The sequence below is a fragment of the Solenopsis invicta genome, chromosome 1 (genome assembly GCF_016802725.1).
Source record: "Solenopsis invicta isolate M01_SB chromosome 1, UNIL_Sinv_3.0, whole genome shotgun sequence".
Taxonomy (NCBI): Eukaryota; Metazoa; Arthropoda; class Insecta; order Hymenoptera; family Formicidae; genus Solenopsis; species Solenopsis invicta.
In genome coordinates, this window is record NC_052664.1 from 22,874,638 (window position 1) to 22,894,529 (window position 19,892).

Here is a 19,892-nt window from a genome sequence, read left to right on the forward strand (position 1 = left end):
AATTAATGTTCTCATGCATTCCATTTATTTAAAGTACAGCTTAGCACACTCGACTTTTAACTAATGGTTTGATTGAAAACTTTTAAAGCTCCCCGTATCACAGAGAAACTTGCCCCGACTTGATTAATCAGGGGAACGTAATATTAAATAAATTGCTCATATTCCGCAAATACGTTAAGTTAAAGTCACACACCGCATTCCAGAGAAAGTATAATGACTAAGCATATAAGAGAACTGCTTTCGGCTGCGACTACTGGCGTTAGTACAGCAAGTTCAAGAGTGGATGTTTGTAAGTGAGATCTCGATTTGAAATCCGGCTTGCTTTCCAATTCCATTCAACACTGTTACGTGGATAGAAACAAAAAAAGTCTCGTACAACAAATATACATAGTAAAAACTACATAATATCTGTCAAGTATTTTCAGTAGTGCTAAATTTAACAGGCTTCATTCATTGTAAATAACAAAATTTGAAAAAAATTACTCTTACAAAATCTAATGTGATCACAATACATATACGAAGATGTTCTGAATGCCGTCTTGGCAATCGTTAATTTTTTTGTCGAATTTAGAGTTTCGAAAGCTGGCTCTAGCAAGTTTTCAAGAAAGTCATAATTTTTCTTTTAATTTTTAACAACAAATTTTTTTTTTAATTAGATATTTTACGTTTTGAAATAAAATTCAGCTTAAATTGGAAAGCAGCGCAAAGATTTTCTTCTCCTTTTATTTACACACACGTATTTTGCAGCTGTTCATCACATCCAATTTTTTTTTTTTCGAAGTTCAAAAACCTGGCAGCGTCTCGCGTGATTAAAACAACAGTCATTTTTCTTAGCTCACTCTCCGATATCCGCGGCCGCGCGAGAGGACATTATTTCGGCGATTTCGGGATGTTTCTGCATAAACACGATGCGTAGTACGCGTAAGCGCCGTAACCATGTGAAAGTTTACGCAACGGAGAAACGGGGTAATGTCAGATAAGGACCTGTGACGCGTTTCTGCTTTTGCGCAAAGCCGGTATTACGGTGGTTGTGCCTGCGAGCACGCGCAAAACTCGCTGTACGCACGTGGTAATCCGATATCGCGAGAACATGCTACACGCCGCACGCGTGCACCTTCACGTGCTCGACTGGCAACATTTGCGATTGCATCGCGCAAAAACTGTCGCTCGAGGGTTTCTGGTGTGGTGTCCAGTAAATTCCCGTCGCGACTTGAAAAACGAGCGCTTGTAACAACAAGAAGATTCGTATTGGCTTTCACGTTCGCGAAGTTGCGTTAAAGTTTTTGATGTCTTTTCGTTCTTTTCCGAAGGTAGATTTGATAATATGTCTCGTGCGAGAAAGAGAGAGAGAGAGAGGGAGATAGAAAGCTTCATAAAAACTTGTATTCGCTCGACATGCAACCTGCATGACTTATGTTATTGATCCAAACCCTTCAATTGAAGGGGCCCCTAGGCAGGCTTCTCTGCGCGAAATGTCCTGGAGGGTGCAAAAGAAAAAAAAAAAACTTCAGCATTTCTTTCAATCATTTTTTAAATTACGAATTCAATTTTTCTAAAATTGTTTGCACGTTGTCTCATGATATTAAAAAAAAAAAATAATATTTTTTTACACAACACTCAACGGTTATAAAAGACGATATGGTAATTTCAAAAAGTATATGTGTTTTATTTTTGAAGATTTATTCTATTCTTTCTAAAACTTGTTTATTAGCATTAACGAAAAAAAAAAAAAAGAAAATTACTCGCGGTTGGTAGAAACAGGTATAGGTTTCTGTAAAATTTTACGATTTCGCGAATATAAATATTTGGATTGTAAGCCTCGTGATTTGATGCGAATACATCGAATATACGAAAGTCTTATTCGCGTCCTCCGTTTCGTTACGGTCGCGAAAAAAATTTCCCTCGCGGGAGTGTCCTGCGGCGTAACGTTCGAGGGCCCATCGGAAATCGTGCATCGGCGGAAGAGCTTCGCTTCCCGCCGGGTTCTCGCACGGCCGTCCGTGTTCTGCGGCAACGCGCGGGGGTAAGGCACGTATTATGAACGCGCGCCACTCGGTGCGGCGCGGCGCGGCGCGGTGTGTGAATAGCGAGCACGTGCATTTCCCACAGAAAAGCAATGGGGGCTACGCGCCGCGGTGTCGCGCGGCCAGCTGGGAATACGGCCGGGGTTCGGAGCACCGGCGCGCTCGCCGCCTCGCTCTTTCGGGGTACACGCACACACCGGGGACACGGCCACCATCGGAGAGACGCGTATCGATGATCTTGTTCGTTTCGAATTAATTATTGAGACTGCTATAAATTAGAAGATGTTTGATAGCCTCGCTAGATAGCCGATGGCCACTCGTCACGAAAGTCGAGCGAAAGCGAGGAAATAAAAATGAAAAGCGGATTAAACACTTTTTCAAACCGTTTGTTACGTAAATGAAGAAAATTTGTTTTGTCCTGTTGGGATTTTTTAAGCCCGAGGAAAAATAGGTGGTTAACGGGAGTTACAGTGAAACTCTTTAGATCTAGGTGACGTCTGGGGACTGATTTAGCTCTACCGGCTTCCACTGCTACTACTACTACTTTAGAATTGATTTAATTATTTTTAAATCTTATTTTTAAAAAGAATCCTTATAAGCATATCTACGAGTATTACTGCGAAAATACATGTGAGGAAAAGTCTATACTCTTTAATTATACGTGTGCGTATCTACTATGAAAAATCATTCAATATTTATCTAAACTATTTATCTCACTTTCACGTGTTTTAGAAATGTTATAAAATTAACAATCTTGTTGAATTGATTGCCTAATATGTGCAAATACAAATAACATGAGAGGGAACGATCCAAATGCAGGCACAACTTTCGGATTGGAAATTCACATTAATTTATTAATTCATTCTTAACTAAAAAAATTAAAATTTTGTTTCAGTTTAATCGAGAATATAAATTGATTTCAATTTAACTAATATGTCAAACTATTACGTGTTAAAATTAATACAAAAAGTTTACTTCTTATCTGTCAATTACTTTTGAACGCACTTAAATGTTATCACATTTTTTTTTTTTTGATTTAGAGAACAATCGCGAGAATCTCGTCTTGTTTCCACGAAAATCTTCAATGCTCGCAATACGATACTCTCACTAGCTCAAATTTATTTGCAGCAGGGCGGTGCCGAGCAGGAAATGTGACCTTCTCAAATTATTCAAGTATCGTGAATGATTCCAGCGTGTGTTATTACTACGTCGCAGAGATTATGAAATAAAGATCCGTTGCAATGCGCCAAACACAGACTATATCGATTGGCATAAATCTATTCGTTCCTAGCGGGAATCGATTGCACGAGTATGATCTTGACTTGCCGAGTGGTAACCACTTTTCTGTCGCAAATGCAAAAGTTCACACTGCCATTTAAACCGAATTAACTCTTGCCAGCATGATCGACGACGTATTACCGTCCATTGCGCATTATATCGTAAGCCCGTTCGTTTCGAATGATCCGAGACGATATATTAACTATTCTGTAAGTTATTACGTTACTTAATACAAACTCATCGACAGCTTTTTCTTATTAAGACCGCGATTAGATGCAACGTTGTACGAAGTTGCAATGCCGTTCTTATTCGTTGTTATGCTGAATGTTTTGTCCCCTTCTTTCGCGTCGTATATTATGTAAGAGCCTTATATATGCCCTTACGTAAGAGAGACATATGGGAAAGATATAAATTTTTGGCTCGTCTACTCTACATCTCGGGAAAGTGTTATCTATTTCTTTCCGGAGTTCTAGGACTCATAAGAATGTCTGCACATGCCTGAGGTCATTCATATCAAGTTGAAACTTCGGCGTATTGCTGAACAGAAAAAAAATTAGTATCAAATTCGTATTTTCATGTATGTATAAGGAAGGATATACAATTTTCTTGAAAGCATTTGACAATCTTAAACAGACATAACTTGCTTACATGAAGAATTTTTTTTTATACAAGCAAGTTGTGTCTGTGTAAGATTATCAAATTCTTTCAATAAGATTTTATATTCTTGCTTATATGTGATCGTTGACCTGATAACGATTTTTTTCTGTGCGATTTTTACTTTTCAATTAAATTTTTCTGCAAAACTCGACAAGTAAAAACTCAATGTTTATCGTGAACGCTGTTAAGGCGACTAACTTTGTTAATGGGCACACTCGCTTTTCTTTCTCTTTTCACCGCTACAATTATATTTATACGTCGAGTCTAATATAATTGAAATGACCGCATTTATTGCTATTAACCGTTCCGAAAAGGACTCAAATAGAGCCGAATCGCATACGCTTGCGTCACACTTCGCCACTCGTTCGATACGCCAACTCCGCAGTTTCTCTAACGCACAGTTATTTCTATAACGATCACCGCGCGCCTCGATTCTCCAAAAAGATAATTTTATCTCACGGAGGGTTAAGATGAGTCACGCTCTCTGTTTTCAGTGCGCCAATAAGCCGCGCGTTCACATCTACCTCGTAGAGAGAGCTCTTTCTTCCTCCCGGGGGGATCGGCGGTGGTGGAGCAACGCTATCAGCAACGGCGGCGATCGGCATCGGAGTGCAGCCGTTATCATCCGGCTATCATAGCACAGTGCCACCCCAGAGCGGAAGGGGTGGTTCGCCACTTCGTTTCGCGGCGATGGTAGCAGCTGCCTCCGCTACGGCCACCGCCACTGCCAGCGTGGTGGCCATGCAGGACCGCCAGGACATCCCCTCGCAATTCAATCAGGTAAATGTTTGGCTAGCTCTCACGACGTTATCAATGACGCGCGACCAGGGGGAATTCTGATTCATACGTTACATAGACCGCTATCCGGAGCAGTTGAGTAAGGCGATGCGAATTGGTAAAACGATACGAGATATGTTTTTTATCGTTTGCCCTTTTTTCGCTCATAAAATATCAAAAAGTAAATAATGAAGATTTAAGAAGGGAAATTTTTGAGTTATTTGACGATTTAAAGAAATTTAGTAGAATAAGATAATGATTGATTTTTTGTTTTAGATAAATTGTTCTTGTCATAATGACTTTATGTATATGGCGCGAGAAATAGTTTAGAATTAGAATTATTCCAAAGTGTTTCAATTAATCGTTAATTAGCGTTAGCTTGTTGTGCGCTTTTAACTTTATTATTTTTCATTAGCCTAATAATATCATTTTTCATAGAAATAAATTTTTGCTCACGGTTTTGTTGATTTATTAAATAATCAAGTGAGAGAGGACTATTCGGAAACAAATCTCTTATAATCCCATAATAAAACGTACCAACACGAATATATTTGTGTATGGCACAATATTTGGTGTCTCTCGTAAATTATTTTTACTTCTTTGGAACTTTACGAATTTCTAAATGAGGACTCACGTCAATCGTTATTATTAGATGCAGAGCCAACATGGAATACCCCACCAAACGTACAACGCGGGGTACGGCCAAAGAGGACCAATGGCAGGAATGGGGCCAGTCGGGATAAACAACTTTAACGGCATGGGCACGATGAGCCCGATGCACACTATGAATTCCATGAATTCGATGAACAGTATGAATGGAATGAACACGATGAATCCTATGACAATGGGAGGAATGAACGGTATGAATAGTATGAACGGTATGAATGCTATGAGCGGAATGACACCCATGAACTCCATGAGCAACATGGGTAACGTAGCCATGAACAACATGATGGGACCCAACAACATGCAAATGAACAAGATGCAGGTATTTATCTAACGCCCAAAGTGGCAATTTAAATATACTTAATTGCGTCTCTCAGTTCCGCCGTGATTCGCTACAAGAGACAATTTGTAAATCAAATGTATGTGTCCTAAGTAAATATTTGATATCAATCTCACGATTATTATGATTATTTCTAGTTTGTCACGGTAGCGTGTATCTCGGCTGTTTCGGAAGACGCGTTTCTGTTCTTTTCGATAATATCGTGCTATCTCTATGCTTTTAGGCTCAGCCGCATCAAGGCTACCCGCGGAGATTAGCGCCTTATCCGAACCCAGCCATGCATATGGCGCAAAAACGGCAGCAGGTTCCGTATGCTGCTCAGAATCCAGCGGCTATGCAGCAGGGTTTCAACGGCATGACGGCAGCACCGAATTATCCGAACACCTATCCCACTGGGGCGAGGCCGAGTTTTCAGCAACAATATCAGTCTATGCAAAACATGAATCCTACGGCGGCCGGTTTCGGGCCCAACGCGATGATACGAGCGACGACTATGAGACAAACGGCGCCGGCTTACAATGCCCCGTCCCAGACGGCCGCAGCGAACCAATACGGTTACGCTAGTAACGGCGTTCCTGGTGTCTGCATGGTTCCACCTACTTCGGTCGGCAACCAGTTCGGTCATCAGCCGAACACGGGATACGGTGGCGGTAACGCGTCATACGGCGCGTCATCTGTGGCGACCAGTCAATACCAGCAAGATGTGGTATCGATGAGATCGACGAACGGGGGCAACATGAATTATCAGCACAGTCCCATTCCTGGCAATCCGACGCCTCCGTTGACACCCGCCACTAGCATGCCGCCTTACATCAGTCCGAATCCGGACATTAAGCCTAATTTCAACGAGATGAAATCGCCAGTCAACATTCAGAGTGAGTGAGATTCTATAATTTCCTGCTTTCAGCGCTTCGACATAAATTATAACGTTCAGAAAATATGTTAATGGAGAAAATATTATGTAAACGAATGTGCACAGTGTTTATTTATTTTTTTAATTCTAAACCACGGAAATAATCTAGATGGACTATATTGAGACGCTGCTTTTGTTTCAGGTGATGAATTGAGACTAACATTCCCCGTAAGAGACGGCATAATTCTTCCACCTTTCCGCCTAGAGCACAATTTGGCTGTTAGCAATCATGTGTTCCAACTGAAGTCCACGGTACACCAAACGCTAGTGTGGCGATCAGATCTGGAGCTACAGCTCAAATGTTTCCATCACGAGGACAGACAGATGAACACGAACTGGCCGGCGAGTGTGCAAGTTTCCGTTAATGCAACTCCGCTCGTGATCGACCGCGGGGACAACAAAGCTTCCCACAAACCTCTCTACTTGAAGGACGTCTGTCAAGCAGGAAGGAACACAATACAGATTACCGTATCCGCATGCTGTTGTGTAAGTTTGAGGATATCAATAATTAAACGATAGCGCTTACGTAATTTGAAGATAACTAGATATTCTTTGCAACGCAAATTCTTAGTACGCTCAAGAATGTGTTTCCGTTTCATGCGAGTGGACTTTATGTATTTAATGGAATAAAGTGCAAAATGTGTATCTTTATATTAATTATAAAATTATTTTTCTTCGCTATTTCCTTTTTTTCATATTTTTAAGCTATAATTACATTTTTTAGAAAGTTTAGTAGATATACATTATGATATTATGATGTATTACAGTCGCACCTATTCGTACTTCAATTGGTTCATCGACCCAGTGTACGAAGTGTACTTAGTGGATTACTACGTAAAAGGCTGTTAACGGCAGAGCACTGTATAACGAAAATCAAAAGAAATTTCAGTAACTCGATGTCGAACAATGGTATACAATCGGAGAAAGATGTAGTGGAACAAACAGCACTAAAGGTAAAATTCACAAAAGCATTTGAAATTCTCTTTTAATCCTCCGTAGCGTGAAGTGTCAATAATGTTTTAAGTCATGCGCATCTTATTGCGTGCAGGTACTTTTAAAATGTCCTATCACCCACAAACGCATTACACTGCCAGCCAGAGGACACGAGTGCAAGCATATACAGTGTTTCGATCTGGAATCGTATTTGCAAATGAATTGCGAACGAGGAAACTGGAGGTGTCCAGTATGCTCGTAAGTATAATCGTCAATCGTTATTTTGATTCATGCATACATTGGAATTAAGAGAAAGAATGAAATAAATTGCCACGTATTTTACAGGAAATCTGCACAGCTGGAAGGCCTAGAGGTCGATCAGTATATGTGGGGTATTTTGACTACATGTGCGGAAGTTGACGAAGTGACGATAGACTCCCTTGCTAATTGGCAACCCGGAAAGAACTTAACTGGTATTAAATCCGAAGAAGAAAACGATTGTAAAAGAACGACCAAGGCCATGTCGCCAGGCAGTATGAATATGCCAACGATGAACAATTGGGATATGAATCAAGCTATGAGTCCTTACATACCGCCCGATATGAACAGCATTGTGAGCGGTTCGATGATGAACAATACATCTTCCACGTATCCAAACAACAGTATAAATCACCGAAACACGTCCGGTGGAACGTACGAGATAAACTCTGGAACGAATACCATTGGCAATAATGATTATGTCAGTGGAACGGGTCCGCTCTCGCACTTAAACGAGTCCGTTAATTCTTTAGATCCTCTCAATGCTATGGAGAAATCACTCAACGACCAGGTACGTTTTACTATAATGTCGATATTGAATTCGAATAATATAAAAATACATAAAAGTGATGACATAATGTTAAATGTAATGTTATATACGTTACAGATGCCTCATACTCCTCATACGCCGCACACACCGCAATCTACCCCTCACACGCCGGCTGGTGGTGCTAGTGGGCCACCGAGCGTTCCGCCTCCGTCGCAAGAATCCACGGGAAACCATAATACCTCCGGCAATACGAATACAACCATAAATAACGACACCGCGGCAGACATACCATCAGACTTAAATTTCGATCCCGCTGCAGTTATAGATGGGGAAGGTACAGGTCAAGAGGCGTTAAATGTGAGTATATCACGTTGAATTATTGTATCGTATCTTTAGCAAAAAATCGGAATATTTTTTAAATTGAAACGGTTTGCAAATTTCTTCAACAATGCGTTATTTGTTACTCTAGCTCTTGCCAGACAATGTAGATGCAATGGAACTTCTCTCGTATCTCGATCCACCGGACCTAAACACTCCACCTAGCAGCGGAGCTAGTAGTGGTAATCCTTCCTCTAACGACGACATATTGGCACTCTTCGAATAAGAAAAACATGAGGCGAGTGACTATTTCGTCAAGATGTAATCAAACTGTGACCCCTTACTTTGTAATAGAATGATAAACGGAGTGAACATCTTGCTGCAAACGTCCTTCTGACTACAGTAGACTTTCGTGCAAATTTCTTAGAATCCTATGATGAGTGAATAAAGTTAAACAAGAAATTAAATCTTATTGGGGTCACTGTGGGTGCTCTCACCTATTCAATGGTACAAATAATTCTTAGTTATAATTATAATATTCCTATTAAAATTAAAGTTAAACGGCTAGGGTTAAAAAAATGATTTTTAATGATAATACAGCAAACACCATACTATTTGTAAAGACGTTATTGCATGGACAGCATTATCGATATGTATGTGTATGTATATACATATATACACATACATACATTGAAAGGTGTTTTTGAAAATAGAGAGAGAGAGAGAGAGAGAGAGAGAGAGAGAGAGAGAGAGAGAGAGAGAGAGAGAGAGAGAGAGAGAGAGCGTTAAATAAATGCAAATATTCTAGAAATGATTTTAAGACAGCATAATTTAAATATAAATGAAACATATTCAAAAATCATTCTTTAATATTAAATTAATTGTTTAATATTAAAAAAATCATTGTTTTGGCTCTATTTTATACGATCGCCTTTACTTATGAGTTTATTTTATTATAACAAAAATTACATTAATCAATGAACTTTGATTTTATTCGAATCATTTTTCTATATTTGCTTAAAAGAATTATACTGTGCTTTTATATATATATATATATATATATATATATATATATATATATAAATATCGTTTCAGAGTATTTTGCGTTTCGGAGCTGTTCTCGCAATAAGGTTTTTATACATGAAAATCGGTCTATTCAAGGCTATGATAGACCTACGTCGTGAAAAGAAAAATTCTTGTACAGACCTACTTTTGTAAATAAATTTTAATCGAGATAAGATATTCATCGGCTGGGAATTTCCCGCCTATTGATGAATATTGTGCATATAGTGTTCCTTTCCTTTAGATTGTAGCGACAGATGGAAATGAATAAACTAGGGGATATCGGGCTTCACACTGGAAATTTAATAAAAACATGTGATGTATCTCCCGAGATAAAAATTGCAGATATGAAATAAGAAAAAGAATATAAGAAATTATAGCGAAATAAATAATGTCTTTAAAAGTCTAATAATTTTATCATTTTCAAAAGATCTTAGCTCTGAAGATATTTCTGTATGCATACATGATATATTTTGATTGTAAATAAGTGATGATGAAATAATGCACGTGCATTTATGCATTTAACATTTGTAAAACTTTAATACTGTAAACGTTATTTGCAACATTTTTCTATCGCACTTATAATTTTCAAGTCACTATGTTGGAATTACAATTTTCTATTTTAGACGAAATTTATACATACATATATTTGTATATATTTATATGTTAATATAAATATATATGTAAATATATATATATATGTAAATTTCGTATATATATGCATATAAAACATTATATATATAATATGTGTATGCATGTATACAGATATATACATACACAATCTTAAAAAGAAGGGAAATAGCAAGTTTGATACTTCACAATATTGACAACCTCTGAAGATACATCCTGAGAACCTCAGAATATTTATACATATAGAATTTATTTTCACATTTTGATATATGTCAATACATATATATTTTGAGTTAGCTTGAATTACTAATAAATAACTAAATTTTCGTATGATACATAACTTCAAATTTATTAATTTAGATTGATAAACTTGTGTGAATCATAACTTTTTTTAATTTTTATCATTGGGTTGCGGTGTGAACTGCTTTTGTAATTATTGTCAATTAGATTTTTCGTTACACGATGTTCAATAAAATAATTTCCAGAAAATGTGTCGATTGAATAACGAAAGATATAAATTATGCATGAAGCTAATAGCAATATTTATACAAGGCCTTAAAAAAATTCGTATGATCCGTATATATAATCAAATTTTATACGATGAGGAAGAATCAAAATTTTTCGTGGGAGAAAAAATCTATATATAAATATATATATTGCGGAACAATTATGCACAGACTTATTATATATATAAAAATAATTATATACTTCAACTTATTATTTATGCAATGATTGCGTTTGTAACGGTTCAGCATGCGAAAATAAATTCTGTATATCTCCTTGCACAATCTAGCGGTAAACTGATTTATCGTTTCATAAGAATGTAAATCAGGTATCCGTATATAAGAAAAATACTGCCAGAGTGATACCGCCCAAGACCCCCTGCTTGTGTAGTGGTTATAAACATTTGTATCTTTTGTGATTAAAAGAGAAGATATACTTAAAGCGACTCGTGTAGATTATACAGATTTTATATAAAAATGTGTGTATATGTGTGTATGTACACGTACACGCGTATACACACCAGTGTGCAACGCTAGCGCACAGCGAATGATTGGACACAGTCAAGTTTCTATGCATATAACTACTATAATTATTGAGATTTAGATTTTAATATTACTTGTATTAAGCGCGACTATTGTATATTATTTGTATATATGGTAAATAGAATAATAATATAAGAAAAAGTGGCAGATACTTATTGGCCAGTTATAATAGTAAAATGATTATCCTAATTATTTCTCAGAACCAAAACGTACACGAGATGTATGAGGATACTTTAAACTAGAGAATGTAACATGTAAATGGCTGATGAACGACGATAACAAGTACAGTCGAATATTGTACTGTTATTTCTCTAATAGAATTATTACTTACTTATTAAAAAAAAAAAAACATAATTACCTAAAGAAGTTTATTCAAACTGTAAGCTTTACTTAGGATTGCCAAGAAGTAGTATACGCAACCCTGTTGCGATTGTACATAGGCAATGTTTACCTATACCTAGTTAATAATACCCCTAAAATATTATACACGATACACTGTCTTAGTTTATGAGAGTTCTAGAGATTTATAGACATTTCGTGAGAAACCACATCTAAGAAAACATAAAAATCATCTCATTTGTGTTCTACAAAAAGTGATAATTGGAATAAGAAGACAAGCTTTCTCAGTTACATTTCTACAATAATTTTTCACACAATTTGGAAAACAGGTAGATGTTAATGTTAAAAAAAATACACAATATTTGTATTAAGAGACGATTTTTACGTCCTCTTTTTTTCTTTTTTTTATACAGATTAATGCTTAAGACCATATGCCATATGCCGTATTTGTATGAATTTTCGTCACAGTAATAGGAAATAATTCATTATTATCGAAACTTCTACAAATCTCTGTGGCTCTAAGATTACAATACCTATTTATCTATCGTTAGGAGGCCTATAATTTGATTTTACAATGCTCTACGAACAAAACAGTTAATCCGCATCCGTGGATAACGAGTGTCGTCTTGTTCGAGGCCTGGAAACGTTACAAGATATTTTCATGTAACCGTATCGACTCATGGTGTATCGGCTGTGCCGATCACGGGCTCTGTTTTTGTATAACGTACGGAATATATCCGATATCTTTATATGATTACGCATTGAATATTATGATAGTGTTTTTAAAATTTATTCACACGTCTCATAATTTTTTACCAAATATCATATCAGTTAATTCACAGCGATGTTTCATGATAAATCTGAGATGTTTGTTCAGCAAATACATCATGAGTACCGACATCGGTCCATGTCGCAAGGTCTGTCCGTTTTGTGATGCGCTTCTCTTACTACAAGCGAGGTATGATAGTGTGCATTCGGGCCTGTGGGTGTAAACTGGAGGGAAGAAGCTAAATACGGAAGCTGCAACTTGACGAATAGACCTGCAGTTCACTTTCCACAAAACGTGGGAGCGCGCATTATAAATTAAAAGAAAAGAAGGAATAGAAGAAACACACTGATATCATTGATTACATTCGCATAAAAAATTTTAATAAAGACCAGTTTTTAAACATGTACGACAAACACAACATTGTTTCTTGATAACGGTTAGAATCATTCAATAAAAAAGTCATAAAACATAAACGAAATTGTGAATTATTTATCCCTGACAATCACTAGTATTACTACCGAGATATTATTACAAAACGATAAGCGAGAAGACGATGTCATAAAAAAATATTTAAAAAGAAGAGAATAGGGGAACATTTATATTAACATTTATAAAATTGTAGTTTTATTACAAAAATCGCAATAGACTCTAACAAAATGGCTCACTTATTTAATTTGGCATTTATTTAATTTTGTGTTATCGGTACCATGACATTTATGTATCAAGAGGGAGATATTGAAAAATATATTTTTATTTTTAGATAGGGTATATTATTTATATATTATTTATTTTATTTGTAATCTATATGCTTCACGGCTTAAGAAGGCTTCCAGTTACATTTTCCTCTTCTACATATACTATCTTTTTATATATTACATAATTAAATGTAGAACAAAATTTAATTAAACTTAATTTGACTTTAGTAGCTATATCTTGAAAAATAGCATAGTCTGTACAGTTACCTTAAAAGATAAAAAACGGAAAATGATAATTACTACTCAATTTTTTTCGAGTTATAGAAACCTGACTCTGGATGTTCTTTTTAGAACAGAGGAAGGATTGTTGAGGCATCAGAACAATCGCGCAAACATGATCGTAAATGGGTATAAAGCGCAATTGTAAGTCCATTTCATTCAATGCAGATTAGCTTTAACCTCTTGATCATTATTTTTTTCCCAATTTTAATAATAAAAAAAATTGAGGTTGAAATTAATTTATGTTGATAGAAATCGACGTACGATACTTACAATGCATTATAACAATGCATTATTACAATGGTTATAAAAATAGTATCACACTTACCGACACTGATGCGCAACAGCGGAGTTGAAACTGCATTAATCTGTAAAATTAAATAAATATAACCAAGTTAAAATAATTATTGTACCGCGAATTTTGGACGCATATTTTTATTGGCAAGTTATTTCTGTTTCTATACAGTATTTAATTGTACATTACAAAGATGCATTATTAATATCAGAACACGATAAAATATATTAGCCCTATTAGAAAAAAGTTATAAATAAATTAATTTCAAAGAGAGAGATTTTTCGTCTATCTTCGAAATGAATTTTTTCGTAACTTTTCCTCCAAGAGAGATTATTTTTTTAAACTTTATAAGTAATTTTCTATTGTTACCTAGAAGGTACAATGTTAAATTTCTTTAGCAATGTTAACCATACATATTTAATTTAAATACATAAATATTTGAAACAAAGAAATTCAATCAAGTTGACAAAATTTAGTAAAGTTGACAATTATTTTTTAAATATGGCTAATGTATGAATAATACTCACCCACAGGGTTGTTCCGCCGTTGCCTGATGCTCCTTCCAAGTATTCGCCTCCTTTCCATTCCTTTCGTTAATGCACAACACAACACTCGCGATATCAATTACGATCGCGTGCTAATTATTAAAACAACGCGCGACATTTTGTTGACGGCGTTGCACCCGGCGCGGGTGAGGCGACATCATCACGTAGCGAGAGGGACACACGACGCGAGGATATGATCAAGATAGATATTCCGTCGGAACACTTTTCCGTTGCATACGACAACTCGGAAGTAACTGCGCGTACAAAGAAAAAACAAGTCGTTCGACATCGATGATAATACGCGAACTGGTGCGCGTTGCGTTCGCCGGACCGTGCTCGCGGTGATCCGCGCGGGGTGAGTTAACTTTGACGCCGTCCGGCAACAACAACAATAACGCGCGCGTCACCAAGCGATCTCGCTCTCTCGTCCGAACGTTTATATCACTGCAGATTACTCCCGAAAACTCAAACGTACGTACAAAGAGAATTCCGTTCACATCGTCGACGATGACGTCACGCGAAGGAGTACGCGTACGAACGGCACGAAGCTAGCGGCGAGAGAGGCTCGGCTGCTAGCTTCGCACCACACGCCACAAAAGAGAGAGGGGGAGCAAGAGAGAGAGAGAGAGAGAGTAGATCGCTGTTTCGTTCGAGCGTTTCACTGTACATATTGTCGTACACAAGAATTCGGATGTACGAGGCGAATTCGCTCGACATCGATGATGGTACGCGAAGGAACACGCGTACGAATGCCACGAAACATCGCGAAGCGGATACGGTTACCTTTGCGTCGCCCGGCGTACGGCGAAGAGTAAACACACACGTCTCAGGACGATCGTCACACAACACTCGTTTCACTGCACATAGAAGGTTTGCTCGCGTCGCATGCTTCAACATACTCCAACGTACTCCAATGCATTTGTGATAACCGTTTTGGAGCACATTGGAATATTTTGGAGCGTGCGACGCGAACAAACCTAAAGATACATACGGCGAGAGCGGAGTTCGCGCGATCCGTGCCGGCCGGCCGCCTTACCCGAAATGCGTAGTAGCCGCTGCGCCGGCGCCATGACGCCGGCCCGTTGGCAGACTGCTGCGTGCTTGCGCATGAGATTTCCGCGAATTTAGCTACCTCTCGCGAAATGCGCATATCGCGACGACTCCACGTCGCAGTCCCGTCACACGTGTGTCGAAACCGAGCTTCCTGCGACTGTACTTACAGCGATGAAACACGTCGTGACGACCATCGACACGAGACCGAGTAGCCGCACGTCCATTACATCATTGGTCGCCACTCCACTACTGACTATTGCTGCTATCAGTGCTGTACCCTATTAGTAAAATGAGGAATGTCGAATTCGGTCCGAATGATTCCGAAGCATTACTATCGGTAACGTATACACTTACCAGGAAGAATTTTTTCCAAGAAAAGAATGTACACGTTTCCAACGAGCGATAGGCTTTTTATTGTTTGATTACGTTAATTCTGCTGTTCACTTCAAATTTATTTTATACGATCACATCGTTTGGCTCAATGTTGATCAAAACGTTATAAAGAATAAAAAATTTTCGTAGAAAAGCAATCAAGTTTTGTGCATAACAGAAAAATATTTAATATTAGAAATAGATATTAAAATCTTAGAGCTTTAAAAACTTGCAAATTTTTACTTGCAAAATAAATAATCCCTTTTAAAATAAACTTTTATATTAATTTAAATTAATTTAATTTCAATATAACTTTTAACTAATCAGTTTTTTGTTCCTATTAGTTTTAACGTAACTAAATTTATTTTGTAAATCATTAACTTAATAATTTTAGTAATTTAAAAAATATACAAATTTACCTATATCTAGATATTAATATAGATATTAATAAAAAAAGTCATAATTTTTTATACGAAACACGATATAATATTTATCTAATAGTGCTTATTGAGAAAACTGATTCTAAAATTCCAATTCTTATTCTTAATTGTTTTTCCATAAGACTTTTTTTATTTTTGAAAACTTTTTCATCACGTTGAGTCAAACGATCGTATAAAATAAATTCGAAATGACCAGCAGGATTAACGTAAATCAAACAGCCAAAAGCCTATCGCTCGTTGCCCTCGTTGAAAACGTGTACATTTTTTTCGTGGAAAAAATTCTTTTTGAAAATTGCATACGTTACCGATCGTAATGCTACGGAATCATTCCGGAGCAATTTCCGAAGCGTTTCGCACTCCGCTAATAGGAGACAGCACTGACAGCAGTAGTGGAGTGGCGACCGGCGATGTAGTGGACGTGCGGCTGATCGGTCCCGCGTCCATGGTCGTCGCGACGCGTTTCATCGCTGTAAGTACAGTCGTAGGAAGCTCGATTCCGACACACGTGTGACATTCGTGCGACGAGGAGTCACCGCGATACGCGTATTTCATGAGAGATAGCTAAATTCGCGGAAATCTGTCGCACGCAAGTACGCAGCAATTCGCCCAACGGGCCGGCGTCATGGCGCCGGCGCAGCGGCTACTACGCATTTCGGGTAAGGCGGCCGGCCGGCACGGACGGCGTAGCGCGTGCTCCGATCTCGCCGTGTGTATTTCTAAGAGCAGTGTGGGGTGAAAAGGTTGTGTTGTGTGAAGATCGTCCTGAGACGTGTGTGTTTACTCTTCGCCGTACGCCGGGCGACGCAAAGGTAACCGTATCCGCTTCGCGATGTTTCGTGGCATTCGTACGCGTGTTCCTTCGCGTACCATCATCGATGTCGAGCGAATTCGCCTCGTACATCCGAATTCTTGTGTACGACAATATGTACAGTGAAACGCTCGAACGAAACAGCGATCTACTCTCTCTCTCTCTCTCTTGCTCCCCCTCTCTCTTCTCTCTCTCTCTCGCTCCACGCGATCTACTCTCTCTCTCTCTCTCTCTTGCTCCCCCTCTCTCTTTTGTGGCGTGTGGTGCGAAGCTAGCAGCCGAGCCTCTCTCGCCGCTAGCTTCGTGCCGTTCGTACGCGTACTCCTTCGCGTGACGTCATCGTCGACGATGTGAACGGAATTCTCTTTGTACGTACATTTGAGTTTTCGGGAGTAATCTGCAGTGATATAAACGTTCGGACGAGAGAGCGAGATCGCTTGGTGACGCGCGCGTTATTGTTGTTGTTGCCGGACGGCGTCAAAGTTAACTCACCCCGCGCGAATCACCGCGAGCACGGTCCGGCGAAGGCAACGCGCACCAGTTCGCGTATTATCATCGATGTCGAACGACTTGTTTTTTCTTTGTACGCGCAGTTACTTCCGAGTTGTCGTATGCAACGGAAAAGTGTTCCGACGGAATATCTATCTTGATCATATCCTCGCGTCGTGTGTCCCTCTCGCTACGTGATGATGTCGCCTCACCCGCGCCGGGAGCAACGCCGTCAACAAAGTGTCGCGCGTTGTTTTAATAATTAGCACGCGATCGTAATTGATATCGCGAGTGTTGTGTTGTGCATTAACGAGAGAATTGGAGAGGAGGCGGAGACTTGGAAGGAGCATCAGGCAACGGCGGAACAACCCTGTGGGTGAGTATTATTCATACATTAGCCATATTTAAAAAATAATTGTCAACTTGACTAAATTTTCTCAACTTGATTGAATTTCTTTGTTTCAAATATTTATGTATTTAAATTAAATATGTATGGTTAACATTGCTAAAGAAATTTAACATTGTACCTTCTGGGTAACAATAGAAAATTACTTATAAAGTTTAAAAAAATAATCTCTCTTGGAGGAAAAGTTACGAAAAAATTCATTTCGAAGATAGACGAAAAATCTCTCTCTTTGAAATTAAATTATTTATAACTTTTTTTTAATAGGGCTAATATATTTTATCGTGTTCTGATATTAATAATGCATATTTGTAATGTACAATTAAATACCGTATAGAAACAGAAATAACTTGCCAATAAAAATATGCGTCCGAAATTTGCGCTACAATAATTATTTTAATTTGGTTATATTTATTTAATTTTACAGATTAATGCAGTTTCAACTCCGCTGTTGCGCATCAGTGTCGGTAAGTCTGATACTATTTCATATTTTAATTTAGCACCTTAATGCTCAACAATCGTAATTTATTTGCATTTGTGCAAAATTGAAATGTACAATTAAGAAATTGATTTTCGATGGTGGGAGGGGATTCAATAGAGGTTTTAATAGAGGTAGAACAATGACAATCACAAGTTGATATTATATAACATCGTTTTATTAGATTTAAATTGAAATTGATTATAAATTATGGTGATGAATTCGAATACTAGGACTAGGACAGATGGTTTTCGCTGCTTTGCTCAGTATACTCAATTTTATATTGTATATTATGGTTGTCGAAGAATGAACGCCGTTGCTGAAATTTATTTCCCGCTTTCTGCCTCTCTCTCTCTCTCTCTCTCTCTCTTTCTCTCAACACATACGCGCGCACACACATACGCACACGCATATTTCACACATTTCACGCACATTTCTCTCTCCGTCCTTCTCTCGGTCTCGATTCAATAGAAACAATATTAATCGTTTGTATTAAGCATTTTACGCGCGTAATATAGAACTAACTTTTCCGGTCGCAATCTCTTCCTTTTTTTTGTCTCGATTCCGCACAATCACGAGGGTCACGACCTCGGTGTACTCGAAATCGTCGTGAACGTTCAACGCGCGTTCGGCAGTGCTACGCAAGGAAATCTCGGCATTTCGCGCCGGGTGATCGTTTTAGAATCGTCGCGATTCGCGAATTCCGGTGTTCTTTCAACGCATCTGGAACTTCGATCTCGTCTCCCCTCGGGTACAACCGAGTTCATCCCATTGTTTCCGCATAAGCCCAGAAACAATTCTCTTACAACGTTTCCTCTCGTCCCATCTCTTTCGCGCCTAACATTTGATTTGAACAGTCGCTTCGATAACGATCGATCGTACTCGCTTTATACGTGCGCCGCGTCTCGTGTCAAGAAACATAAACGTAAGATTTACGAAACGCAAACGAGAGCGTCGAAATGAAAACGGTGCTGTAGCCGATGATTCCGAGAAAAAATGACATCTTTTGCTTTACGATGGTCTCTGCAGTGCTTTTAACTCCGTTTTCACTTCGAAGTGACATACAAGACTTCCTCCGCCAAGCTTCCATCGGCATCGTGATACCGTCACAACGTGTCGGTTCTCAATTTGTTTATGCAGAAAGTTCAACACGTGTACGCATAAGCACAAGAGAACCTAGACGTATAATGCTTGAATTATCGCATGAGCTCAAGAGATGAACAAAAAAAAATCGAATTTCGGCCGTACGTTATTATATTGTACCATTCTGAGTCGTGTATCAAGTGAGAATTAAATTTCTCTTTAGAGGGTATACATTCTCTCGCTTTTGTGCTTAGAAAAAAATCAATTTTTGACATTTTTTAATACAGTTCGTACTTTGAGAGAGACATATTTAAGAGACTTGCAAAATTATTAATATATAATCTCTTCAAATGGGTTCTTTTTTAATAACAATTTTAAAAACTGTTGTCACG

The 19,892-nt window shown here is 38.1% G+C and overlaps 2 protein-coding genes and 1 long non-coding RNA gene across 4 annotated transcripts in view; 2 read left to right on the forward strand and 1 right to left on the reverse strand.

Annotated features, from left to right (window-relative positions):
- Positions 1–13,033, forward strand: part of LOC105203727 (zinc finger MIZ domain-containing protein 1) — a 38,837-nt gene extending 25,804 nt beyond the window's left edge. Inside the window, exons 2-10 of one of the 2 annotated variants that reach the window (XM_011172604.3) lie at positions 4,454–4,739; positions 5,389–5,724; positions 5,966–6,617; positions 6,798–7,141; positions 7,423–7,608; positions 7,704–7,846; positions 7,934–8,417; positions 8,514–8,753; positions 8,866–9,000. In XM_011172604.3, coding sequence (XP_011170906.1) covers positions 4,650–4,739; positions 5,389–5,724; positions 5,966–6,617; positions 6,798–7,141; positions 7,423–7,608; positions 7,704–7,846; positions 7,934–8,417; positions 8,514–8,753; positions 8,866–9,000 — 2,610 coding nt within the window. In that variant the 5' untranslated portion in view covers positions 4,454–4,649. Of the gene's footprint in view, positions 1–4,453; positions 4,740–5,388; positions 5,725–5,965; positions 6,618–6,797; positions 7,142–7,422; positions 7,609–7,679; positions 7,847–7,933; positions 8,418–8,513; positions 8,754–8,865 lie in introns of both variants that reach the window. The other variant, XM_039457161.1, reaches the window with a different exon arrangement.
- Positions 1–13,886, reverse strand: part of LOC105203752 (peroxidase) — a 192,020-nt gene extending 178,134 nt beyond the window's left edge. The window contains exon 1 of the mRNA XM_039457142.1: positions 13,863–13,886. The gene's annotated coding sequence lies outside the window, so the exon portion shown is untranslated. The remainder of the gene's footprint in view (positions 1–13,862) is intronic.
- A 3,389-nt stretch (positions 13,887–17,275) lies between these two features.
- Positions 17,276–19,761, forward strand: LOC113003146. The gene is made up of 2 exons (XR_003268280.2): positions 17,276–17,912; positions 18,367–19,761. It is a non-coding gene; the product is annotated as an uncharacterized LOC113003146 (long non-coding RNA).
- Positions 19,762–19,892: the final 131 nt, after the last annotated feature.